Raw genomic sequence first — 27973 nt, forward strand, 5'->3', positions numbered from 1 at the left:
CTTCAGAAAACATCACCTCTAACATGTGGAGAAGTATAGTCTATAACATGAGGCGCTAGAAAAAGGGATTCGGGTTCAGATTACCCGAGAAAATCATCTAGTCGGTCAATAAACAGAAGTCATAATCTTGCACACTTTTTGCACAAACTGAATACACACCGACATTTGCAATGTATCATGTATGAAGAAAACATAATTCCTGTACCTACTGATTGTTAAAACAGATCGTGTAGTTTGGGTAACAGACAAAACAATTATTTGTTATAAACGGCTGTTAAATATAATCCCACCACAACCTGAAATACAATCTACATATACTGTATTTCCTTGATATGCCTAGCATTTATTTATTTCAGACACTCTTTACACCCTGCATCTAATCCCAAAAATAATAATGGGGGGTTGGGGTTGGGGGGGGGGAGAGAGAGAGAGAGAGAGAAGATGAGGGGGGGGAGGGGGGGAGGAGGGAGAGAGAGAGAGAGAGAGAGAGAGAGGGAGAGAGGATATTGTGCATAAAAACTACCTGGCTTTTCATTAAAGCCCCGTGTCTACTCAAGATTCCAGAGTTTATTTGTTTATTTGAGGCCCACGAGGCTTCTAATCAAGGAAATACGGTATTTATTTTTAATTCATAATGAAAATCTTACTGGTATGGTTTTCTTTTTCTAAATACATGTATGCAAAAATCTTGGCCTCAATTTCAACTAGATTTCATCTCAAATTTACACATGTATATCCAATATTCAGGATAACTGGTTTCCGACAAATGTTACGTCTGACTGCCTTTTAATCTGAACCACAAACATCTTTCTCCAGCCTCATGCAGATTGTGGTATTCACTCAATATCTGAAGATAGCATCCGCATCAGGTAAATTGTGGTTGGTCAGTTTTGAACCGACATTATAACCGAATATCTCAAAGAAGAAAGAAATCATTCTAGCTAAGCTAGAAAAACAAGAGTAATAAAATGGACAGTAGAAATTACATCAACATTACATATATGGAACAGCAGACACTAACACAACCAAACAAAGATAATAAATTAAGTAGTACACATAACAAACATTGTTTCTAAATATTCTAAGTATTCATAAGTCAAAAAAGACCATGTCAGATTTTCTAACACGTCAATGTTTTCCTAAGTAGGTATCTAGCAGTCTGTCAATGAAGTGAGTGGCTGACAGTACAGTTTGAGGACAATTTCGGAAAAGAACCAAATGGCTAGTCATAAATCCTACCTGTTATGGTTGTGTCACTGAAAACAGTTCAGTTTTACTTCAGACTACAAAGGGTTGAAGCTGTTTTCAACACATTGCAGTGAGTATTACCTCCCTTTACTGTCCTAATGTGTCATTCTGTTTGAGGACAAATTCGGAAAAGAACCAAATGGCTAGTCATAAATGCTACCTGTTTTGGTTGTGTCACGTGTGAATCAACAACTCAAAACAGTTCAGTTTTACTTCAGACTACAAAGGGTTGAAGCTGTTTTCAACGCATTGCAGTGAGTATTACCTCCCTTTAGTGTCCTAATGTGTCATTCTGAAATGTCGACATTAATCTTTAGAAGCTAGTCTTAGGGGGCAACAATCACAAACAGATCTAAATGTACATTTTCAGTTACCATGGTTACGTTTCTACCCAACTAGAACTAATGAAAAGTAAAACCTAGTTTCCGAGTGAAGCACCTAGTCTTAGCTTGTGGCTTTCAACTACTTCTAGCAGCCCTCTGAAAGATCACCACCCACAAGCTAGCAGGCTGTTGGAAATTCCTACAGTGTGACCGTGATATAATCTCTATGAAGATGAAACTGCTGCCAAGGTATCAAAGGTAATAAACGGACATCATCACATGCCGTGATGTTTCTATGTAAATCTTGCATGGTCGTGATAGTTATGTATGGGGAATAATGGGATAGCTGTGACAATGTTAGCCTTCACGCTTGTTCCAACTCAACACGATATGCTCATAAAAATTGTTACAAAAACAATAAACCTACATCTCGTTATCACAAATTTGTGTAATTCTGCAGTATCACAATCGTACCTCAAGCTGACTTAAGGATAAGGGACCGACTATTTAATATTCAGGGAGTGGAGGTGGGATAGATTGCAAGCCACAAAAAATAAATTGTTGCAAAGGGTTTTTTTATAAATAAATATTTAGGCTCATAGTTTGAAAAAAATATCTAGTTTTGAGGATCTAGCTGAAAAATATCTAGTCTCCATACAAAATCCAAAGGCACCCTCCCCCCATGGAATATCAAATGATCGGTCCCCAAGGGCGCATTCAGCCATCATAATATCATCCTCCAACCAGCATTGGACAGTTAACCCATGAGAAACAGTTTGTATGCACTTACACTTTAACACCTTTTTTAACATTTCACAAGCTAATATTTCAGTCAAATATACTACTCAAAAATAGTAGAAGAACACCAGATTCTTACCTTCATGGTATGACAGATGAACTATAGTTATATGAAAGCATCAGGTGTTCCTTATCATCTTTTGAGTAGTATATATCTGCAACAAGGTACCCCTTAGCGATTATGATGCACTTTCTTCACAAAGCATTCCAAATAATTCACGCTGCTTTCAGAAATATTACAGTATGGCAGGGCTGGATAACCCCAAGTGTTGCTGGATAACCCCAAGTGATGCTGGATAACTCCAAGTGTTGCTGGATAACTCCAAGTGTTGCTGGATAATCCAAAGCATTGCTGGATAACCCCAAGTGTTGCTGGATAACCCCAAGTGTTGCTGTATAACCCCAAGTGTTGCTGTATAACCCCAAGTGTTGCTGGATAACTCCAAGTGTTGCTGGATAATCCAAAGTGTTGCTGGATAACCCCGAGTGTTGCTGTATAACCCCAAGTGTTGCCGGATAACCCCAAGTGTTGCTGGATAATCCAAAGTGTTGCTGGATAACCTCAAGTGTTGCTGGATAACCCAAAGTGTTGCTGGATAATCCAAAGTGTTGCTGGATAAGCCCAAGTGTTGCTGGATAAGCCCAAGTGTTGCTGGATAATCCAAAGTGTTGCTGGATAACCTCAAGTGTTGCTGGATAACCCCAAGTGTTGCTGGATAAGCCCAAGTGTTGCTGGATAACCTCGAGTTTTGCTGGATAAGCCCGAGTGTTGCTGGATAACCCCAAGTGTTGCTGGATAACCCCAAGTGTTGCTGGATAACCCCAAGTGTTGCTGTATAACCCCAAGTGTTGCTGGATAACCCCAAGTGTTGCTGGATAACCTCAAGTTTTGCTGTATAACCCCAAGTGTTGCTGGATAAGCCCAAGTGTTGCTGGATAAGCCCAAGTGTTGCTGGATAAGCCCAGGTGTTGCTGGATAATCCAAAGTGTTGCTGGATAACCTCAAGTGTTGCTGGATAACCCAAAGTGTTGCTGGATAAGCCCAAGTGTTGCTGGATAACCCCAAGTGTTGCTGTATAACCCCAAGTGTTGCTGGATAAGCCCAGGTGTTGCTGGATAATCCAAAGTGTTGCTGGATAACCTCAAGTGTTGCTGGATAACCCAAAGTGTTGCTGGATAAGCCCAAGTGTTGCTGGATAACCCCAAGTGTTGCTGTATAACCCCAAGTGTTGCTGGATAACCCCAAGTGTTGCTGGATAACCTCAAGTGTTGCTGGATAACCCCAAGTGTTGCTGTATAACCCCAAGTGTTGCTGGATAACCCCAAGTGTTGCTGGATAACCTCAAGTTTTGCTGGATAAGCCCAAGTGTTGCTGGATAAGCCCAAGTGTTGCTGGATAAGCCCAAGTGTTGCTGGATAAGCCCAAGTGTTGCTGGATAAGCCCGAGTGTTGCTGGATAACCCCCGAGTGTTGCTGGATAACCCAAAGGGTTGCTGGATAATCCCAAGTGTTGCTGGGTAACCTCAAGTGTTGCTGGATGACCCCAAGTGTTGCTGGATAACCTCAAGTGTTGCTGGATAACCTCAAGTGTTGCTGGATAACCCCAAGTGTTGCTGGATAACCTCAAGTGTTGCTGGATAACCTCAAGTGTTGCAGGATAACCTCAAGTGTTGCTGGATAACCCCAAGTGTTGCTGGATAACCCCAAGTGTTGCTGGATAACCCCAAGTGCTGAACAAACATCCCTAGTTTAGGAAAAGCAGCGTGACAATATTAAACCATCATGAAACACAAGGATTCTTCCAGGAACACAAAGAATGTTTCAGGCGATACACTGAGTTAACAAGGATCAAGTTTGGACTGTATAACACATTTCTGATGACTTGTCAAATGGCATAAATGCCTGAGGTTGGCTTGGTCTATATATGACAATTGCACAAATAGGAATACTCTCACTGGGTAAAATATCAAGGCTAAAAAAAAACCTGTTTGGTTCTCAGGCAATGGTTATGAAATATCGAAGGAGACATGTTTCCACAGCTAATGGAAGAATATGATGTATACAAACCCCAGAAGTATTGAACTTTCTACAGTACAAACAATACAGCCACACGTCTCTATAGCTCACCAGACTTATGAACAAATAATTAAGTGACACTTGAACCCTTTTTCAAACACAGTTGTATGGTGAAATAGAGGCAAACTGATGCAAAAGACTCAACGAAATAGAAACAAAATAAAGAAAATTTTGCAACACCGTTTCCTACACAGCAAGAGTGCACATAGTAATGCCATGAACAAACTTGGAACTTGTAATAGTCATTATTATTCACACAAAGTTTAGCTTTTTGTGAAACTGGATATGAGGATCCTGCATGCCAAGTTTCATCTTCTTTAGTCAAGCAGTACCAGAGGAGAAGAAAAGTAAGAGCATGGTAAAAGTGCAAAGGTCTTTCAACAGTGTCAGTGTTACTCGGGATCACATAAGAATCTGTCACAAGCTGTCCCTAGCCCAAGCCTTAATGTTAAAACTTTTTTTGGCCATTGCTTCCAAATTTATGCAGATAACTTGATGAAACATGTTGGCAGGCTAGTGTGTGGGGAAGTCTAAGAAAGAGTTTTCCAATTTTGTACCTACTAAAATTTCTATTCCTAATGACAGCATTTTCACTTTGGTGACACCAAATATTATGCTGACAAGGTCGATTCTAAGTCAAAATTCATAATGAAACAATGATAATAAAAATAGATGGAACACATGTTAGACCCCACAACTAACTGCACCTGTGCCAAATGTCAACATAGTCTACAAAAAAGATGGCTGATTAATAGCCATTTATAGGTTTCTAAATGTTAAACATTGGATCAAAATCCTGTGTATATTTTAGAGACACCATAGCTAAGATAATTCAAACAAAGTTTGAAATTCAAAGGCCTTGGAGTATCAGAGATGTCGAAAATGCCAAAGTTTACGACGGACTGTCGAACAACCGGACAACGTGCCACGACATGAGCTCACTTGACTGTCAGTCAGGTGAGCTAAAAATGGTGTTTCTGATGAAAAGCCTGAGAACAAGACTGATTTTTTCTCAGCCTAACAGTTGTTGAAAGTGGTCATTCGTCCCCACCTTGCAATCTCTCATACCCATCCTGGATACACAGTGCATTACAATCTTCACCAGTAATGTGACTTGGTCAATGATAGAAACAAATGTCTCTGACCTGACAGCGGTCAATGTCCTGTATTGCTTCTGGATATTCACAGCATTAAAAACTGTCACTTTAGGGATGGAAACTTACCAAGACCACCTACTAGCCCAAATAGTGACAACATACAGCATAACCCCCACAAAACTTCTGACATTCTACTAGCCCTTAGGAACAAAATGGTTCAGGCAAGTGGTAATTTCTATCCTGCTCTGGACCAATAGTCTGCACCAAGACGTTTACGGTGGCCTGAAGACTAGCAGAAAGTACCAAAATGTGGAAGGTTTCCCCTTTGATATCATCATAAGCACAAGTGACCAAGGCTAGCTTCTATTGCAGCATATTGACCTTTGTTTGATTGAGATGCTCTGGCTAAGGGACTGTGTGACCGAGGTTAGTTCCAATTGCAGGGCAGTTTACAAAATTAAGCATGACAGTCAAGGACTCCTTGTCATAACCCCAATGTTAAATACTTGAGATTGATGCAGTCCCTAGGTTCAATTACTTTAGGAGCAAACCTCAAGGTGCACAGGACCTCCCTTAATTTCAAACAATGCAATGTATTGACCTTTGTTTGACATGCAACCTGACTGAGATGCTCTGTGGAGGTGAGGACTGTGACCCACTTCAACTACTGCCATTGTGACACTCATCGAACTAGACTTTCACTGCAATCAAAACACTTCATCATGCATCCAAACACAAACAGCTCAGATCCATAAAATATAGGAATATATGAAAATCCTGAATTTCAAGCTGGTAGATTCTCAATTGAGACTATGTGCATACAAAAATACCTATCTTAGAAACATCTATCAATAATGTTTTTCTATCATTTTTTCAAAATATGACACTATTCAAATATTAAGAAAATGTTTCTGTAGCTTCTAGTATTAATGGGGAATCTACTGCTAACATGTATATATCTTCAATAATACAAAAAGGAAGATTGTAAATGTAACCTAATTTGATCATATAAACAAATCAATAAAATTATCTTTTTTTATGATGTTGATATAAATATAACAATCCTGTAAAGATGTTGAAAGTATGTTGTATCAATGTCTTCAAACCACTGGACCCTGCATCTTCCAACTAGCCTCTGCCGCTCCCAATGCATTGCACTTCATGAAAATGTTAACCGTACATTAACACAGACAAGGATACACACTGAATGTTCAATACAAAGCCCAACCACTCTTGTGGCGACGACATGAACAGACTGTCTTCAGAACATCTTCAAATTCACTGCTCATGCACTCCTGCCATCCTTCAGATAGACGATGATCATTGACAGTCTCTAGTTCCGGAGCTCCACCCAGCAACACATCGTACAGACACGGCAGATTCACATTCTCCGCCATCACAAGAGGGCCATTCCATGGATGACGAGCTACGCGGAAGTTCTTCAGCTTGGGCATTTTCAATTTTTGGACATAAAATCCCCGACTTTGTGATATGTCAAGATACTTGACTGATTTTGATGCTAGGGTGTATGTAAGAAGACCCTGTCCACTCGGCGTCCACACTTCCAGCATCAATCGAGACAGCTTCGGTAAATTCTCCAGCAGGCGAGATAACAACTTTTGATTGAGGTTCTGAAAGACAAAGTATTTCTCTAGCACCAAACTGTGTAAACTTTTCAAGCGACTTAGATACTCCACAGAATTCTCAGACCAATCAAAGGGCAGAATCAAAGTCTGCAAGTTGGGAGCCATGTGTGTGAAATCATTGAAGAAATTAACAAACAAGCGCTGCCTGTGCCGATGGTTCTGTATGACTTCATCACTCTGGGACCATCTGGCCGACTCCAGCCAGAAGGGCAGAGCGGGCGTCTCCTTCCAGTTGATGTCAGCATAATGGAGATCAGTGCACTGTGAACTGTGGAGAACATTCTCAATCAACTGAAGGTACTTCACCTTGGCATCGGCAATGTCTAATTTGAACTCGAAACTGTGAAGTATGGGTCGCATGCGAAGTAAATATTTTGCAAATAGAAACACTCTGCTCTTATAACACTCATAGCACTGGTTAGTTGCCTCGTGACTAGCAGATACCAAGCATCCGAGAGGAAGGGCTGAGAACAAAACATGATTCCACAGTCGTGGAGTCTTCATCAACACACTCCATGACCGACATATGACAGACACTCTGGCTTTCTCAATGTTGGAAAGAAACGAAAAGACCTTTAGCTTGCAGTAATCTGGCAGCGTCTGGAATGGAAATATCTTGCTCTGCCCATCACCCTGAGTAAGTTTGAGGTCTTTGTCCTGGTGCATCTGCTCCTGTAGTGGGGATGAAGAGCCTGAGAAAAGGGGAAAACTTGTTGCATGGTAGCGATCCCCAGTCGGGTGGTCCCCTCCACCTGAGGTAGCCTTGGAGACAGCTGGAGCAGATTGAGGTCTTTTTCGACTTGTTTTCCTGCGGGATTTCCTAGAAGTGGCCGGCCCTTTGCCCACTCCATTTTTGTCGGAATCCATTCCACACACCTATCAACCTGAAAAAAAAAACATTATGAAAAGGGTACTGTTGATACATGCATCCTAGTATACAATATGTAGGATATAGAAACACATTGTGGTACTTATCTCTATATTACAAAATGTCATTTTTAAAATAATAAATTTATAACATATTTTCACTCATTGAAGCAATGTCATAATGCTTTTAAGGCATAAAAGGTAAGGAAACAAATTAGAAAGTTTAATGTCAGACAAAAATCTTAATTCCTTAAGTTTAGAGGTGGCGCAAGTTTTCCATCTGATAAAATCAATGTTTCTCAATGTTTTATATATAGCAACTGAACTAAGCAAAAACTCTCATTCTTTTTGCTCAATGCGAACGTATGACTGTTAGGGCGAGTTGAGAGAAAACCATGTTAACTGGGCCTGAGGTGAGGTGAGCTTGGTTTAGCGCCGCTTTTAACAGTATTCCAGTTACATCGGCGTGTTAGCTTAATGTGGGAGGAAAGCCCGAAGTGATGCATGTCTCAGACGTTTACCACTTCGGTGAAAACCATGAGCACGGGAATGGTGCTGATAAACCTAGAAACATAATCAGGGCAAACCGTAACTCGGCCTGAAAGCTCTGAGCACCAATAGTAAGTTAACTGTTATCCAATAGGATTTGCCAGGCATATGTTGTTAAGAGTTGTCATCAAATACATACTGTCTTTCCACATTGTAGGGTTTTGTCGTCACCAGGACATGTTTGTCATTCATAACAGTGTGTTTGTGAGTATAACAAGGAATTCAACATTTTTAGAAATAGGATCTATGGTGGAGTGGGAGTTTAGGAATTAGATTCATTGTCTTACATGGAACTTTTGAACTGGTCCCTAATGGTCATATTGTTTTCCTGTCTCTTGAAATGTGGATGACAAACTAAAAAACATATTTCTTTTTTCAATCAAATCAACAATATATGTTAATGTGACACCCAAAGTGATTTTAAAAGCAATTTGTTTTACTTGTGAGATGTACATAATCATGTGGCATCCATTAGACATCTGTTAAGTAGACATGCAGTCACAGCTGCCAGCTTTCCCCGACAATTAGTATTTTGTTACACTGCATTCATAGCAGATGATGTACAGCAAAATAAGTATCCTCTTTTTACAGGTGTCTTTGAAAATGTAGTCCTTGTGACCCCTTAGGTAGATTGGCATATAATTTGAATGATCTAAGAAAGAGTGAGTGAGTTGTTTTTAATGCTGCTTTAAACAGTATTGCAGTTTCTTCTTTGAGAGGCATTTAGAAGTTGGGGTACTAAGTAAGGATAAGAATTTATGGATGAACAACTTCTTTATTACAATTAGGAACGGCGTTTCGGTGTAGGTTCTATCACTTGCTTCATAATCGCTCTTAATTGTAATAAAGAAGTTGTTCATCCATAAATTCTTATCCTTACTTATTATTCCAGTTATACAGTGTCAGCTTAATGGTGGAAGAAAGCCTGAGGTAATGCATGTCTTGTAAGTGTGTGGTGCTGGGTCTGCTGACAAACCTAACACATAATCAGGGCCAAGTGGGATTCAAACCCATGACCACAGTTTCATGGCGGGCCAAATGGATACAACTCTGCACAGCGAAATTGCTGTGCCTCAGAAGACTTGGCCACCCGTGCCCCCCAAGGAAGAAGAAAAAAATATTTCACTTGCAAATTCATAACAAATAAGACAATTTCAGGGCAGTTGGCAGCTATGGGTCGTCAATGCAAAGTTCACTAATAAGGTTTCCTCCATTCACAGAATTAGCACCATCACCACTGATTCACAAAACTTTGGACCGACAAACCATTCATAAACAACACTTAAAACTGGTCAGCTGCAAGCAAGTATGAACGTCACAAGTATTTGTGCACTTAACATGCACTGTCAAAAACATGTCAAACATCCTACAAAGTTCCTCACAAATCAGTGACACATACCTCCCTGAAAGTCCCCTGTTTAGAGATTTGCTGAATATCTTGATTACTGCAGGCATTTGGTCCTATAAGAAGTATCTGAAATAAACAAGAAAAATTTTCTTCACCATATCTGGGTCCCTGTAAACAATTTGGATGCTGAGTTGTCATTACACTGTGCTACATCCTGTCCCTTAGCTCTCTTTTCTTCCTAATAGATCCCCGCTCCAAATCTGCATCCCACTTTATACGCTTCACATGACAAATGCACACGACAAATGCAACATAATTCATAACCTAAGACACCTTCAAATATGAGTTTTTTGTTTGTTTTTTGTTTTATGCTGCACTTAGCAGTATTCCAGCTATATCATCATAATATGACAGCAGTATGTAAATAATCGAGTCTGGACCAGACGATCCAGTGATTGACATCATGAGCATCAATCCACGCAATTGGGATACGATGAGATGCATCAATCAAGTCAGAGAGTCTGACCACCTGATCCTGTTAGTCGCCTCTTACGACAAGCATAGTCACTTTTTACGGCAAGCAAGGGTTTTTGAAGACCTATTCGAACCTGCATCTTCACGGGTATTCAAATATGAGTACTTATATTTTAGATTATGCAACAAAATGTTTACTTATTGAGTTGAAAACCTGACCAGTACAGATATTTTATCTGTACCCTCTTGATGGTTCCATCCCATTAAGTACATAAAAAGTTACATGATTGAAAATATAAGTACACCTATTTTAGATATAAAATGAATCAATTTATATTCTAGATATAAAATGAATCTATATATATATATTTTAGTCAGTTTGGAACAGCTCATAGCTCTATGTAGGAGCACAGAAATATGGTTACTGCAGCTAACATACTTCATGAGCTTCCTATGCATGGGCAATGGGAGCCCTCAACATGGATGTGTTGGCTTAGAGCAGTGGGGAGGAATGGGTAGATGTTGTTCTTATGCAGATAATTCACCTACTATAATGACTGACAGCCTGTAACTTAATATTTATACACCAAATAAGCCACTGGATATTAGCATGGGCAGTGTCTGAAACACAGCAGAGTAAACTGAAAGCCTTAAAGGCCAGCACATTGAAAAATATGTAGGCCAAGTGAAAAACCTGTAGGCCCCACCATTTTAGCTGAAGCAGGGAGACAATATAAATTGCAGGTCATAAGGGCCTACTCAAATATAAAACTATCAGCCAAAGAACAAATCTGTCAGCCTGAGCATGGGTTAGGATCATGGGAATGATGACATACATCGTACATGTACGATCAACAAAATAATTTGGGGATTATTATCAGCCATGTGCATACTTACGATCTTCCAACTTCGTATAACAGAGTTAGCGCTATATTGAAAGGTGCAATAGTCAGGGAACATTGTAGTAAGATGTGCATTCCGTATCGTGGTGTATCGATAAATAGACCCATGTGTATCATGTATCCTATCGTTGGTCAAGTAATACGATTCATCGGAATATTTCACCCTTACCAAATTGTGATAAAATTAGGACAACCTGTGAAAGCCCTCTGGAGAACCTTTTGCATATAAACTGACTCAGGCAAGCGGGATATTTTGCATCTTGGTCACTGTCACATTCACCTGATCCCAATTTCATTAAAATCAGATCTTAGTTCTCGCTACCGCTAAACAAAGATCTGAGACAACCCCATTACGGGTCACGAAAGACCGACCTTGCACAAACTTTGACCGACCAAAGGAATGACTGACAAGAAGTTAGCCAATCAGAAGGCAGCTTTCTCGTGCTTTATGGCACTAATTTTAAAATGGCGACTACGACTCGAAACATGTTTTGACAAATTCTCGATTAAAACTTTGAAACCTGAACAAAAGAACATTCTGGAATGGCTAATAGATGTATCGATCTAATCATTAACCACGTAACTATCGTTCGGAATAACCTGTGTTAAGGTTTTCGAGGTTGCATGATTAGAAATCACATTCAGACTGTAACTCTCATGATCTGGTAAGCGATGCTCTGATGGGTCAGATGAAAGGTCGTTCTGATGTGACCCCTAATGTGATGTCCTCAGATCTTCTTGTAGCGAGAACTAAGATCTGATTTTAATAAGATTGATCGACCTGATCCTCATCTAAGTTGGCTCAAATTACAAGAGACATGCATATTGCTTTAATGTTTGATAGGCATTACTTAGAAGTTGACGAATGACAAAGTAGACATTATTTATGGATAGCAACTTCTTCAATGCTGTAAAAAGTGATGTTTCGGTATAGATCCTTATACAGTTGTCAAGTAAGACTGTCTTGCTTGACAACGGTATAAGGATCTATACCGAAACGTCACTTTTTATCTGGAAGCCCCAAAAATATTTGGTTTCAGACTTACAGCTAATGATTCCCTGCTTGCATAAAGACTATGTGTCAGTTTCAAGCATGAATTATCTCTGCTGACATGGAGCCTCAAACAGTGAAGAATCGTCCCCTTTTATGAGGATGGGATACTATGAACCCATCTACCACGGACTCGAAATGGGGATGCAGCTGTAAGGATCAAAATATCACAATCAGTTACTACGCAGTTCTAAAGGTTTTCACTGACATTTATGCGAGTTATGTCTACTTGCTAATGAAGGAAGGAAACAAACACAGGATGTTCCTTGTTTAACAACAAATTGGTAGTTTGCTCAAATGTGCACAACAATAAAAGCATTAGATCTACTCATTTGTGAATGTCATATCAAAGTCAACAGAAATTCTTCAAGTTAAGAGTAGCTGAAAAACTGAAAGATCCTAACTGTTACAGAGCAAAGCATAACTAAATATTGGTTTAAAGGAGAGGATCTTAAAATGAGTACAACTCAAGTTAAAAATAAATCTTAGAATGTTTTTGTAAATGTCATCTCTTTCGCGCTGTATATTTTAACAGTAACTAGTTCTATTACTATAGTTTTGATACATCAACAAAATAGCAGATGTGAAAGGCACATTTTCAAAACCAAAGAAATTACATGCCTTGATAATACGAACTGTCACTGTCCAAATATTTTCGATTTGACACTGACAAAGACCTGCAAGTGTCACATGTCTACGCGCATTGACAGCTGCTCAAGTACGTTGAATCATTCCTAATTATTGCTCAAAAGAATAACAAATGACTAATCTTACCTTTGGCAATTTCTATTACAAGGAACTAACACGAAAATGTAGTATTTTTTGGATTAATAGGTGCACACCTATGCACCTGCCGCTTTCACTGACTGCAGAGTTCCGGTACCCATATGCTCATAGTAGCGGTGTTACAACTAGTCTTTAAAAAATCGTGATTCTTAACGGTACTCGTCCTGATCAAAGCGTTGGAGTCGCAATATGAGAGTATCCATTCTGTCTCCTGAAAGGGAAGTTAGTGAAACGTTTAATCTATAACAACTACGGCATAAAATGCGTTATAGTCATGAAATTAATCACAAATTCTAACTGAACCTTTGCAGTTTACAGAGATGTTTTTGTTTTTTCTATAGCCACCGTTTTCCTGTACAATTTGCTTTCCCATGCTGTTTAAAACGAAAAACACGCATAACCCCCTAGAATCTTTCGTAAATTGCACAAATGTTCGGTCTATGTTTTATTTACACTCCAATCACTCTTTCTCTGACAAGGACACAGCCGCGGCAGTTGATCGACAGTTTATTTTAGATGTGTGTCTTGATATAGCGTCGCTCTACTCGTTCAACATACTATGAAAACAAATCCGAGTTAGTGTTAATTGGTCTCCACACTAATCTAATTTGTGTATCCATGCGCATCGTCCTAATTAACGGCAAGCGATTAATCATAGCTAGTCTACTAAGTACTGTTGGTGAATATTGTTCGATTAACGCAGAAATCAATGTACACGAGTAGCTAAAATTATTCCTTCTTTAAGTTTCAAACAGAAAGCATATCATAAGGAGGAAAAGGACTACACCTAGTTTCACCAGTTTAAACAAAATATCGCAAATATTGTATAACAGACGTTGTCGCTGTTATGACATCAAAGTTCCAACAGCCCTGCACCCATGAAAAGACAGTACAGTCGTGATGTAACAGGAGACGGCAGACTCGGGACAGTCGAGTTCATTCAAAACCAACTTTGTCAGTAATTTCGTATCTTAAACCAGACCAATATATCCGGCGTTTTCAATATACAGTAAACTACGGTTATAACGAACTCAAAGGGACTACCAATTTTAGTTCGTTATAACCGTAGTTCGTTATAAGTACATATACAGCATGACTACAGCAAGTAGTCGGGACCAAAAAAGAAGTTCGTTATATCCGTCAGTTCGTTATAAACGTGTTTGTTATAACCGTAGTTTACTGTAGTCTTAACTTTGGGGGTATTTAAATATGTGTTTGCACTGGTCGTAGTGTTGCTATAGTGGATGCTACAAGCCTGAGCTGTGTATTACGGTAACAAATGCATGACATAATTTGTGTCTCCTATACCTATACGTCATGGCTGTATATATATATATATATATATATATATATATATATATATATATATATATATATATATATATATATATATATGCTTGGCTTGCATTGTGTCATCTTCACAAGGCAAGGAAGTTAACTGACCATAAAAGTCCAGTTTGCAAACTGAACTTTTACAGTCAGTTAACTCCCTTGCCTGGGGAAGATGGCATTGTGTGGGCGATACCATTTAAATGGTCCCTTTTTCGGCCTTACAGAAATGGTAACGATGACAGTATTTGTCCATCACATCGTCAGAATGATTTTCCGTACGGAACATTCTTGTGTAGATTGCATGAATTCACTAATGGTGTCACGTGGTAAAGCGAGTGCGGCAAACGCGGTCATTGTAGCATTTACTATTCAATACGCTTACACCCTTTAAAAAATCCACATAAATTCCAAGTACTAGCCTAGATAAGATTGAGATGATTCCTTGGTGAGTTTCTCGTGTATTTTTAATTTCCCATTTAATAGTGTCTAAGCATTGGTATCCTCAGTTTTAATGAGTTTAACTAAGGGGTCAATTGAGGGTTTTATGCTGTTTCTCTTCACTCAAGATTGATAATAACAACTGTGACACGAACACAATACAGCATCGAGTTTGTCTACTGAAAGTAGTTGTATTGAATATACTAGTCAAATTAATTCCATTTCTAAATCCGTCTATTCCGTCAGCATTACTTAATAAATGTCAACACTGGGCTACTTATTTCAGCTTGCGTAGATTATGTGGTTTGTTTAAAATCTTTTGTCAACCAAACACTTCTTTTAATGTATGTACGGCTTGACATAGAAATATTAAGCCGGGTGTTGTCAATCAGAACTTCCTTGTGCAATGTTGTTCTCGAGCCATATCGTAGTCACACGAGCTGTTCCGAATGGTACAGACAGATACTTCCGGTTTGGCTCGAAGAAATTCGCGGGAAATAAAGAGATCGTTTTCATTGTCATCTCTACTGATTTGACATTTGTCATTATATTAGTGGATCACGTGTCATTGTATCAGGAGAGAGACACAAACACTGGAACTATTATATATTTTTACAACAAGACCCGAAAATCATGGGAAACGAAACTAGTCAGAACACCTCTTATGGCGACAGCATTGACAATGACATTGTCATCCGATCGAAGAAAGTATCAAGTGATTTTCCCGCGAGAGAGGGACAGATTTGTTGTGTGTCAGGCGCAAAGGTATACGCCTTTGGTGGCGTGTCCCAACATGGGGAAGAACTCAGAGAGTCAAATGATCTCACAGTATTTGAAACAGGTATAAGCTGCATACTTACTGTCTTAAGATTTGTAATTCATTGACATTCACTGTCAGCTAGGATTAATGAAAAACACAAACCAGTATGTTTTTTGTCATAAATATGATCCTAATGATAACTGTCACTAAGATTGACAACATAAAATAATTGATTAGAGAATTAGTATTCAAATCACTTAAACATCTTGCACTTGCCATGTATATATTTACTTAGATCTAGAATCTACATGTTGATTTGGTTACAGTAAAATTTTTAATTATGGTTTACATATAGTGATTGTGATTTTTGTTATAGTTATTAAGTAATTCTTAGATGGTGTTCTGTCAACACGGGTAATTTGGGTTTAATTCTGTTTCAGAGAAACAAGAATGGACCAAACTCGTGGTTAAGGGATGCCCTCCGCCCCCACGTACTGCAGCCGCCATTGCCGCTGTCGGACACAAACTCTATCTCTTCGGAGGACTCAGTCATGCTTTTGGCTGGTTTGATGACTTATATTGTTTTGATGTTGGTAGGTATTCATCACAGAATAAGGATTTATCTCGATGGCGACATTCGGCACAAGTTTGCAGCACATTTTATGCTTTTGTAGAGATAACCTGTTTTCACTGAGAACAGAGGTTTTAATGCTTAGCAGGGTTCAATTTAGCTATATAAAACATGCACCAGTGCAACCTATTATTGTAAAAATGTAACGTTATGTTTATGTCTATATTCACCAAGTGCATGTCAAAATCTTTCAAATTTGTGTATAACACTTACTTAGAAGGTTATATAGCATTCAATACATGTAAGTATTTATGATTATTTACCATACTACAGTAATAATCAACATGCTATGTAGAAGTTCTTATGATTTCTTGGGCTTGACATCAAACTGTGGGTACTTCAAGATTATGTGCATGTTCCAATTTTGATTAATTTATGAGACCAGGGTGTAACCTGGTTTTTGTCTGGTGCAACTAGATTTCACATGCACCTGGTGCAAGTTAAATCTACTCCCTTAAATCGAGTCCTGCTTAGTTATACATTATTGCATTGAATGCAATCTCAAAATACAATGTGGAAATACCTCTGAATTTAAGAAATCCTAATTTTGAACAAAATGTTCATTTATGCCATAGATTGTATACTGCTGACTGAAAACCTACATATTCACCGCACAAAACTACTATGAGCATTCGCATACTAGAAGTTGTAGCACTATCACAAGGGGTATATGTGGTTTTATACTGTTCTGGATTTTATACCACTCTCCTCCAGCTTTTGGTATGAAACCTAACAACGGAAGCATAAAACCACATATACTCCTAGTGGAACTGCTACAACAAATTTATTGTTCGGACATGTTTCAATCTGCCTTTGTTAAAGAATTAAATGAAAGCGAAAATTGATCAATAAAAAAAAGAATCACCTGTTCGAATGAGCTGAGGTTAACTTGTCATGTGTCACATGACTTTCTCCGACAGCATGCAGCTTCTTACTTTTTATAGGACCACAATAACTTCTTGAAGATCAAAAATAGAAATCTGAAATGTCTTTTTCACTTTTTCTCCCATGTACCCACCAAGATTAAGTTACAGCTATCTGTAAACAAAGCAATGACCAAAAGCTTGGGCCCAGTCCCAATGAACAGACTTAACATGCTTAGAGGTATGACTGTCATAAGTCAGTGTTAGGCAAGGGAGTTACCATTGTCTTTGATCACTTTGTGGACGGGGGCACTGGACTTCCTCTTCATCCTGTTCATCCTTGATCCTACAGTTACCATGGTGACACTAGTTGTTTGTTCCCCAGCTACCAACACATGGTCGGTGGTATCTGCAGACGGTCCCAAGCCACTTCCCAGGGACAAGCTGCAGTGTGTGGCCTTAGGCAAGAAGATCTATTACTTTGGGGGATTTGGTCCCAAGTCAGCAGATGCAGATCAGTTAGAGGTAGTTAGAAGGGAATGAACAGGACTTAAACATGTTAAGTGTGTTTTGATTTCTGCCCGGCTGTGAGGGGTGGGCGGGTAGCCTTGTGGTTAAAGCATTCGCTCGTCACGCCGAAGACCTGGGTTTGATTCCTGACATGGGTACAATGTGTGAGGCCCATTTCTGGTGTCCCCCCACCGTGATATTGCTGGAATATTGCTAAAAGCGGCATAAAACTGTACTCACTCTCTGCCCGGCTGTAGTTATGTCTTAACCTAGCTGTCTTACTAGGGGGACTGCATGGTGTTACCGGTATACTGCAATATGCATGTCAGACGTTTCATAATGCAGTATTTCTTCTGTGTTCTGGTAAATTAGGTAAAAAAAATTAAAACATTTATCCTTCTTTATATCATTTAACCTAAATTCTACAGATTCATTCTCAAATTATGTTTGCCTTTGAAATTGATTAACAAAACAGCGGAAACACGGAGGTGATTTTCCCTCTTGTTATCTCCCCTGTATGCAGCTGACCATGCTGAGTAATATCAATCTCATTAAGATCAGATCTTAGTTCTCGCTATCACTAAACAAAGATCTGAGGACATCCCATTACGGGTCACGTCAGAACGACCTTTCATCCAACCAACCAGAGCATCGCTTACCAGATCATGAAAGTGACAGTTGAAATGTGTTTTCTAATGATGGAACCACAATATATTTAACACAGGGTATTCCGAACGACAGTTACGGGTTTTATTATTATATCCATACAATCTAGGCCATCTATAAGCCATTCCAGCATGTTCCTCTTATCAGTTTTAAACTTTTAATCGAGAATTCGTCAAAATATGTTTCGAAGCGTAGTCGCCAGTTTGAAACTAGTGGCGTAAAGCTCGAAAAAGTTGCCATCTGATTGGCCAATGTCGATTTCTTTTCAGTCATTTCATTGGTCGGTCAAAATTCGCGAAAGATCGTTCTGTCGTGACCCATAAAGGGATGTCCTCAGATCTTTGCTTAGTGGTAGCGGAAACTAAGATCTGAATTTAATGAGATTGGAGTAATATTTACTTTAGTCTGTAGAAAATAGGATTTGCCTGTACAATCAGTGTAAATCACTGTCCAACACTTAAAGCTCCCAATACATTGCAATACATTGCAATTGTTTTGTCAAAACACTGCCCATGTCTCACAAGGGTTTCACTAAGTAATCATGGTAAAAGTCGACGAACTGCTTAACAACAAGCTTTTTATACATTTCTTTCCACATATTATTTGGCATGAATCAACTTTAAGCCCATCTTGTTCACTGATGATCCGTGAAGAGCCATGTTAAAATAGGTCTTCAGCAACCTTGCTTGCCGCATAAGGCGACTATGCTTGTCGTAAGAGGCGACTAGCGGGATCGGGTGGTCAGACTCGCTGACTTGGTTAATGGATGTCATCGTATCCAAACTGTGGATCGATGCTCATGATATTACTCTATTATTTACAGACCGCCGTCTTATAGCTGAATTATTGCTGAGTGCGGCGTTAAACAACAAACGAATCATTCACTGATTCACCCAAAGTATATATAAGTACAGTCAGACTGGCACAGGAAAGTTAGCAGGAACACGAAGCACCTTCCAACATGTCCAAGATATCTGAACATTTGAGTTAGTGAGGCCTGAACAGCTATACAAATCAAGTAACAGAAATAGATCTATTGCATTACGATTGCATACACAGTATATTAAATCATCTACAAAAGACTACTGCTGTGGTTTTCTGTTTCACTTGTAGTCCTTGTGATGTGTAAAGGGGTGTCTGACAATGTTGTAGAGTGAGGATGATGAGTCGGAGGATGAATTACCTGATGGCGGTGCAGAATTTGGATGGTTCAACGATCTCTATGTGCTTGATACTGGTAAACCTTTAACCTCCTCATCTCATTACAACTAGGATAAATATGTTAAATGATGTTAAAAGGTGTTGAATGGTACTGCCAGATGTTGTGTATATTGTTCACATTTCTTTGTTGTTGTAACAAAATGTTGCAAATATTATTTTCCAGATTCTTTTAATTTGACCTTGTTATATGACCAACCCTAAGTTTATGGGCTATTTCTAACAATTGTTTGAAGTGTGTATCAAAATAATGCCAAGAATGATTTATTTGCCTGTAGCTTTGTTTTAATTCAGATACATACTTAATATGGTTTCACTATAGACTTTCCCATGTAATGATTAAAACTTAAACATTATATTACAGACGATACTAAAATGTCATAGTTGTGATATTTATGGATTTGAAATTGGACACTTAGCTTTGTCCACAAATGATCCCCAGTCAGTGCATCTGATGTTAAAGTTGAGGGCTAGTAGATTTTCAGACAGTAGGGCATGTAAGGTTTGATTTAACTGTTGGCCTGTTGGCCAGTGGCCAGTTAAAATTATTTTTCAAAGGGCTAGCTGAAACGTAAAGTAGATATCCCGCCTTGCTAGTCAGAATTTCACCCCTTTTTCGTGTATGTCAAATGTTTTTAATTGGATCATCTTGTTAGAATATCAACTGGCTGCCATTTTGTAATGTTGTGTACAACAACTTCTATATTTGCTCATTAATCGCCACAAAATAAGGCAATTGGAAACCCAAATTTAATCTCAAAGTGCAGGAAAAAACATTTTAGGGTTGAAGAGTTCTGGCCACCTGATATCAGGTTTCAACACTTTGCGTCCTCCACCATTTAGTTGTAGGCCAATTTTGAGAAGGACCAGTATGTTTTAAAAGGAGCGAGCCCTGCTAGCTACATACACATTTGTTGTTAAATTTACCCCTGACATATAAGGGTGTCTTAATTCTACTGCTACATTTCTGATGTCAATATTTCCGGTCTTAGCTGTTGCTAACACATTCTGTTTTGTTCTGGTAACAGAGAAGAATCAGTGGTCCCAGCCAATGCAGATGAACCTGGCTCTCCCAACCCCGAGGGCAGCTCACGCCATGTGCGTCGTCGACAGAGACCTCATCATCTTCGGGGGTCGTGACATGGATGCCCGCCAGAATGATTTGCATGTCTTCAATGTCGGTAAGAGATCTACTTGACCTTCAGTTACGGATCCAGGATTTTGAAAAGAGATGGGTGGGGAATACGCTATACACATGATACACATGCTAAAAGGGGAACAAAAACATATTGGTCCCATTGATGTAAGTTGTCTGATCAAAGGGTTATGTGCACTCTACACCTTTTCACCCTCTACGATGCCTACCCCACCACTGGATGTGCTTGTATATGTGCCTTGCCTGACAAAGAATTGATTATATGAAACTCATCCCTGTTATCAATAATGCTGACTGCAGTGTAGAACATCAATCACTCACTATCAGTATTTGGTCTCCCATTGGGAACAAGGAATAACAATTAAGATGGTACTGGAACCACTCAGGCCATGGGCACGAGGCCACTACTGGACCTTAAGTGTTTCCGATTACAATTAACATATAGCTCAGGTGGATTTTTGTCCCCCCGCTTCGCGCTTTCGAATATAGTATTCACGACTGTCCGTACGTCCGTCTGTCGGTCCGTCCGTCCGTACGTCCCAGCTGTTTGTTGCCGCGATATCTCAAGAACTAAACTCTGGATTGTCTTCATATTTGGAACTATGGTGTATATACAGACTCCGCAGACACCAGTCGTATTTGGTGACCTTGACCCCATTTTCAAGGTCACGGCAGGCAAATCTGCTTTTGGAGTTGGAAAACGGTGTTGCCGCGATATCTCAAGAACTGATCGCAGGATTGTCTTCATATTTGGAACTATGGTGTATATACAGACACCGCAGACACCAGTCGGTTTTGGTGACCTTGACCCCATTTTCTAGGTCACAGCAGGCAAACCTGCTTTTGGAGTTGGAAAACGGTGTTGCCGCGATATCTCAAGAACTAATCGCTGGATTGTCTTCATATTTGGTACTATGGTGTATATACAGGCGGGGGACATTTCGTCACTTTGTGACAAATACTTGTTTAAAACTATTTTTTTATCCCTTCAGATATGTTGGAGAAGTATAAAGTATATAAGTATAACCACAGCACTTTTTCTAACTTAAACTGAAAGTTGTGATATTACAGAGTGTCATTAAATGACTGTTAGTCTCTGTTTTGTTTAACCAGACGCGCGGAAGTGACCATAAGTCTCCATTTGTTTTGTTTAACCAGACATATGGAAGCGACCAAAGTCTCCATTTGTTTAGTTTAACCAGACACTCGGAAATGACCATAAGTCTCCATTTGTTTGGTTTAACCAGACACTCGGCTAGTCACTATAAGTCTCCATTTGTTTTGTTTAACCAGACACACGGAAGTGACCATAAGTCTCCATTTGTTTTGTTTAACCAGACATATGGAAGCGACCAAAGTCTCCATTTGTTTAGTTTAACCAGACACTCGGAAATGACCATAAGTCTCCATTTGTTTGTTTTAACCAGACACTCGGCTAGTCACTATAAGTCTCCATTTGTTTGGTTTAAACAGACACTCGGAAATGACTATAAGTCTCTTTGTTTTGTTTAACCAGACATTCGGAAGTGACTATTAGTCTCTTTGTTTTGTTTAACCAGACACTCGGAAGTGACTATATGTCTCTTTGTTTTGTTTAACCAGACACACGGAAGTGGGCTACTGACCTGCAGGTGAAGGGGAGACAACCAGAACCCAGGTCCTTCCACACAGCCTTCAGTGTGGGGAAGCGTGCTGTCATCATGGGAGGTCGGGGAACCGGGAACCAGCACTTCGCTGATATCCATATTTTCGACACAGGTAGGAGACGAGACTTGCGTCCATAATCACACCACACTATTTGTCATATATTTCACAGGAGAACATAAGTCACAATTTTCTTTCCCTGCATCCATGTGTTCATTTCTATGAGAAAACAGAGATAAAAAAAACTGTTTCCAATTGGTATTAGAAGCATGTAAGTACATGAACTCCAATTTACCGGTAATTACCAGTTTTTTACCGGTAAAATAAGACTTGGACCAGTAATTCATGTGACTGCCAGTCCCTGTGGACCGGCAAATAAAGTATCTTATAATTCATTGTTGTTGAACAAAACATCAGTGATATTCATATAAGTACATTTTTCAAACAAAGTCAGCTTGTCTGTTACCATAAGGGTTTCTCATCGTCTATTTCTAGGATAGATATCCATTTGTAGCAACTTCGTCTCGAAATATTGAAAAAAAAGGAGAGAAAATTGTGACTGGAGTTTGTGTGAATGATGTATAGATCTAGCTAAGTTACTTCAGAGATGACATCTTTGCGCTGAACGTGATGTTGAAAGAATTGAAATAATCTCCATGCGTTTTTTTTTATTTGTTGAAAGTTGGGACTGGCAAAAATTAGGAGGGACTGGTAATTTTTAGAGTTGTTAGTCCACAAAGACTGGCAGTTTCACAAGCCAGCGGGAACACTGGAACTAATGTTTGAAATGATATATTTCTATTGTTACAACTGTTTTGTCACTCCATTCTGCAGAAACTCGAGAGTGGCTGCAGCCAAAGTGCGAGGGGGAGCTCCCTGAGGCTAGAGGGCAGCACTCCGTGGCAGTAGCAGGAGACAAACTGATTGTGTTTGGGGGGTCCGGCAAATACAGCGACGAGACCATGCAGTGCCAGCAACACTTCACTGATACATTCATCATGGATGCTGGTATGTTGGACAGTGGATTGGCTATTGTTTACTTATCTTGTGTGGCTGTAACACGTCCGTCAGTTGCTGTTGGATGACTGTAACACGTCCATCAGTTGTTGTGTGGCAGTAACACGTCCGTCAGTTGCTTTTGTGCGGCAGTAACACGTCCGTCAGGTGCTGTTGTGCGGCAGTAACACGTCCGTCTGGTGCTGTTGAATGACTGTAACACGTCCATCGGTTGCTGTTGTGCGGCAGTAACACGTCCTGTCAGTTGCTGTTGAATGACTGTAACACGTCCGTCAGTTGCTGTTGTGTGGCAGTAACACGTCCATCAGTTGCTGTTGTGCGGCAGTAACACGTCCGTCAGGTGCTGTTGAATGACTGTAACACGTCCATCGGTTGCTGTTGTGCGGCACTAACACGTCCTGTCAGTTGCTGTTGAATGACTGTAACACGTCCGTCAGTTGCTGTTGTGTGGCAGTAACATGTCCGTCAGTTGCTGTTGTGCGGCAGTAACACGTCCGTCAGGTGCTGTTGAATGACTGTCACACGTCCGTCAGTTGCTGTTGAATGACTGTAACACGTCCATCAGTTGCTGTTGAATGACTGTAAAACTTCCGTCAGTTGCTGTTGTGTGGCAGTAACACGTCCGTCAGTTGCTGTTGTGTGGCAGCAACACGTCCGTCAGTTGCTGTTGTGTGGCTGTAACACGTCCGTCAGGTGCTGTTGTGCGGCAGTAACACGTCGTGTCAGTTGCTGTTGTGTGGCTGTAACACGTCCTGTCAGTTGCTGTTGAATGACTGTAACACGTCCGTCAGTTGCTGTTGAATGACTGTAAAACTTCCGTCAGTTGCTGTTGTGTGGCAGTAACACGTCCATCAGTTGCTGTTGTGTGGCTGTAGCACGTCCGTCAGGTGCTGTTGTGCGGCAGTAACACGTCGTGTCAGTTGCTGTTGCGTGGCTGTAACACGTCCGTCAGTTGCTGTTGTGTGGCAGTAACACGTCCGTCAGTTGCTGTTGTGTGGCAGTAACACGTCTGTCAGTTGCTGTTGTGTGCCTGTAACACGTCATCAGTTGCTGTTGTGCGGCAGTAACACGTCAGTCAGGTGCTGTTGAATGGCCGTACCATGTCATGACAGGTGCTGTTGAATGGCTGTACCATGTCATGACAGGTGCTGTTGAATGCCTGTACCATGTCATGACAGGTGCTGTTGAATGCCTGTACCATGTCCTGTCAGCTGCTGTTGAATGCCTGTAACATGTCATGACAGGTGCTGTTGAATGCCTGTAACATGTCATGGCAGGTGCTGTTGAATGCCTGTAACATGTCATGGCAGGTGCTATTGTGTGGCTGTATCCCAGGGGAATCTGATTTAGAACAAGTCCCAAAGCAATCTATGCTTGTTGTAAGACTGCAGCGATAGAAACTAACAGTTTCAGTCCACTAGTCCTTATAATGATAACATATAGCAAAACCTTTAAAAATGGGCAATTTATTTTAGTCCTTATGATACCTTTACTATTGGGCAGTTTGGCAAGGACTATAGGATTAGTGCCAATTTCTAACCCTGTAAGAGGCGACCAATTGGATCGGGTGTTTAGTCTTGGTGGCTTGGTTGATTGACGTTTCTTTGTACACTGATGACATTGATTTTTGTTCACAATATCAACCTCTGGTTTGTCTGGTCCAGACTCAACTATTTACAGGCCGACGTATGCAAAGCATGATGCAATTTCATTACAGTTACATCTCCTTGGAGATATGTTGATCTGACTCTAAATGGATAATTTCATTTAAGAGATATTCTCTTCTTCTGAATTTTCAAGTGTTTTTATATATTTCAGCTGACTTTACAAAAGGAGGAGCTAAGACAAAACAGAACGGATCTGCAGCGGCAAATGGTGCAAGTTCGTGAACATAAACCTTCAGTGTGCACAAATATGTCAACGATAAGGCAGCCATGTTTACAAACACTATGCATAATGTTCAGGTCTCAAACTTCCCATCAACATCGAAAGACTGCATAACATCGTCACTCATCTTTACCTCGGCTTCCATCAATCCGAAGTCTCATCTTGGTCAGCACTGGAAGGAATACATAGAACTAATTCCTTTCACATGACAACCATGCTCCAGTCAATTCTGTTGTTATCTTGGAAATTAGTATGCCTCAACACTGATAAGCATACAATATTATGTTTCAAGATCAGGAGTCATTTTTAAAATTTTATACAGATCTGGAAGTTCCAGGGGAATTATGTATTACCACTGCTCCAGTGCTCCTGAAAGTAGAATACATGGACGAAAGTGTCATCTTTAAAAGGGAGACTCATACAACCTCGGCTGCTTAACATTGCAAATTAATGGCCCAGGGAGGCTACTCTCTTACTGAGAGCTTGTATAAGACCAATGGTCAAGGGGTACAACTCATTGTCTACCCTGCATAACACCCATGTCAAAGGGAGACTACTCCTACAAGTCCAATTACATTATCATGCATCTGTCAAAGGGAGACTACTCACACAGGGGCAGCAACTCTCCACTATACATGAAGGTGCATAAGATTGTTATTCATCACCACTCTCCTACGATGCCTTGACATGTGAATTGATGCATATTATGTATCCAGAACGAGACTTACCTTTCTCAAAGGTATGCGAATTATTATTGTATATGTGGCTATTTGTTAACATGGTTAATGTGGATAATTTACATTTAAAATTATTGTGGGTTATAAGATGCTTGGATAAATTATGTTTGGGGTTCCATACCCACTTCCATATGTACCCCTACAAGGGAACATTCATTCAGACTCTCATTAAGCTGATGGTAAGACAATGTCATGAAATATCAAGAGCACTTGGAAAGTTGTTCTGCAGACTTTTAACATTCTGAACTCCAACTTGCTTAACTGTATTGAAAATAGTGTTTGGATATTTGGACAAGGTCAAACATATAGCTGAAACTACTGGAAAGAAATTTTATGACAGTTTTTTGTCTATTACTCAAATATTTGGAACACTACGTTTCTTAATCAAACTTTTCTCTTTATTGGGTGGTCCAGGCATTGGATGGTGTGGAACATATCGTGTAGACTATCACCTCTGTTGTAGAAATATATTTGTTTTTCCATAGACTCGTTAGAGCAGTTGAAATGACAACTTTTGAACATTTCTTGGTATGATGATAATGATGTATGAACTGAAGTCATAATTGTATTTGTCTGAACAAGAAGTCAAGTTGCATTGTTGAAATACATTGTGAACTTAGTGCTAAAAGTGGTGGCTATTATTGATACAATTTGTCAATTTACTTGTTTACCACATATGGAATTCCTGTGTTCTTGAAACCATGAATTGAGGTATAGAAAGTTCATGTGTTCTAATACTACAAGTGTTCTGTGCCAAGTTGGGCTGTTCGTGGGTTTAGGTTCAAATCCCAGTCCCAGTTTGATCCATGGCATAACAATCCCAAATTTGGAATTAATAATTATTCAGTTCTTGTTAATATAGTTATAGTGAGTGAGTGAGTTGGGTTTAAAAAGGCTTTTAACCTTATTGCAGTTATATCGCGGTGTGTCAGCTTAATGTGGGAGGAAAGCCCAAAGTGATGCAGGTCCCTGGCATTTTCTGTGAAACCTCCGAGACTGGGAATTATGTTGACAACCTAGAAACATAATCAGGGTGAAACGGGATTTGAACCCACAACCATAGGTTTCTGGCATGCCCAAGGGACACAATTCAGCACAGCAAATTTCGGCACCTTAGACTGGGCCACCCGTGTCCCCTAATATAGTTATAACTAATGTTAAGCTTTGTGGAGGTAACTATTTTCGTGATAACAAGACCAATAAGGAAGAAGAAGCTTTTATGCTTAGTTTTACGTTATTGCACTGTATGCAGTGTTAAAATACCTCGGAAGTTTGGAAAATATTTACTTTTGAATGTATTTTTTCCAAATTTGCCCAAGGGCTCTTAGTTTAGAATCCTTGATGAATCCTATCATGGGTTATTATTGGTGCCTGGCTTTTATCGAACACTAAACTGACAATACGCTGACATAGTCAGTGATTTTGGATCCATAACATCAAGTTTAATGTTAATAAGTACACACTTGTAGTCGTCTGGTAACAGATCAGAGCGCAGAACTGGTAGACAAGAAATGTTTGATACAAGGCAAATCAAATTTTACAAGAACTTTCATTTGAGACTTAAGGCCAAATGAACAAGAACAAGTGACCTCGTCTTGAAACATGCCTTGAAATACACAGCTCACTGTGAAGATCCTCGGGATTAAAGGTTCGAACAACACCTCTCCTCTTTTGGGATTCTTGTTTTTGTGTTGACCATAATGAAATATTCTTTACACTGAATACTGTTAATAAAATGATTTTAATTATTGTCAGTGTTGGTGTATATATATTTAGCATTGTGATGTGTGTTTTTTAATTGAAGAAAGTAGAAGATTTAGTCAAAGATGTGTTCAAGACTTGATTGTTCCAGGGATATCCCAATATGTGTACAAGACTGTTCATTGTGCAGGGGATTCCCCCAAAATGTGTACAAGACTTGATTGTACAAGGGGATTTCCCAAGATGTG

At 39.7% G+C, this 27973-nt stretch overlaps 2 protein-coding genes across 2 annotated transcripts; one reads left to right on the forward strand and one right to left on the reverse strand.

The window, feature by feature from the left end:
- Window positions 1-469: 469 nt before the first annotated feature.
- LOC139478664 (uncharacterized) lies at window positions 470-13251 on the reverse strand. Its single transcript, XM_071261269.1, has 3 exons — window positions 13154-13251; window positions 10004-10078; window positions 470-8072 (listed from the first exon to the last, which is right to left on the reverse strand). Exon 3 carries the CDS (start codon window positions 8053-8055, stop codon window positions 6754-6756), a length of 1302 nt encoding a protein of 433 aa, XP_071117370.1. The 5' UTR covers window positions 8056-8072; window positions 10004-10078; window positions 13154-13251; the 3' UTR covers window positions 470-6753.
- A 2168-nt stretch (window positions 13252-15419) lies between these two features.
- On the forward strand, window positions 15420-27773 carry LOC139469223 (kelch domain-containing protein 1-like). Its single transcript, XM_071251364.1, has 8 exons — window positions 15420-15776; window positions 16136-16288; window positions 17575-17714; window positions 19518-19602; window positions 20612-20764; window positions 22342-22497; window positions 23218-23391; window positions 25219-27773. Exons 1-8 carry the CDS (start codon window positions 15569-15571, stop codon window positions 25287-25289), a joined length of 1140 nt encoding a protein of 379 aa, XP_071107465.1. The 5' UTR covers window positions 15420-15568; the 3' UTR covers window positions 25290-27773.
- The last annotated feature ends 200 nt before the right edge of the window (window positions 27774-27973 follow it).

This window comes from Haliotis cracherodii, unplaced genomic scaffold (assembly GCF_022045235.1).
Source record: "Haliotis cracherodii isolate W230 unplaced genomic scaffold, xgHalCrac1.p SCAF_1, whole genome shotgun sequence".
In the NCBI taxonomy this organism is placed as follows: domain Eukaryota; kingdom Metazoa; phylum Mollusca; class Gastropoda; order Lepetellida; family Haliotidae; genus Haliotis; species Haliotis cracherodii.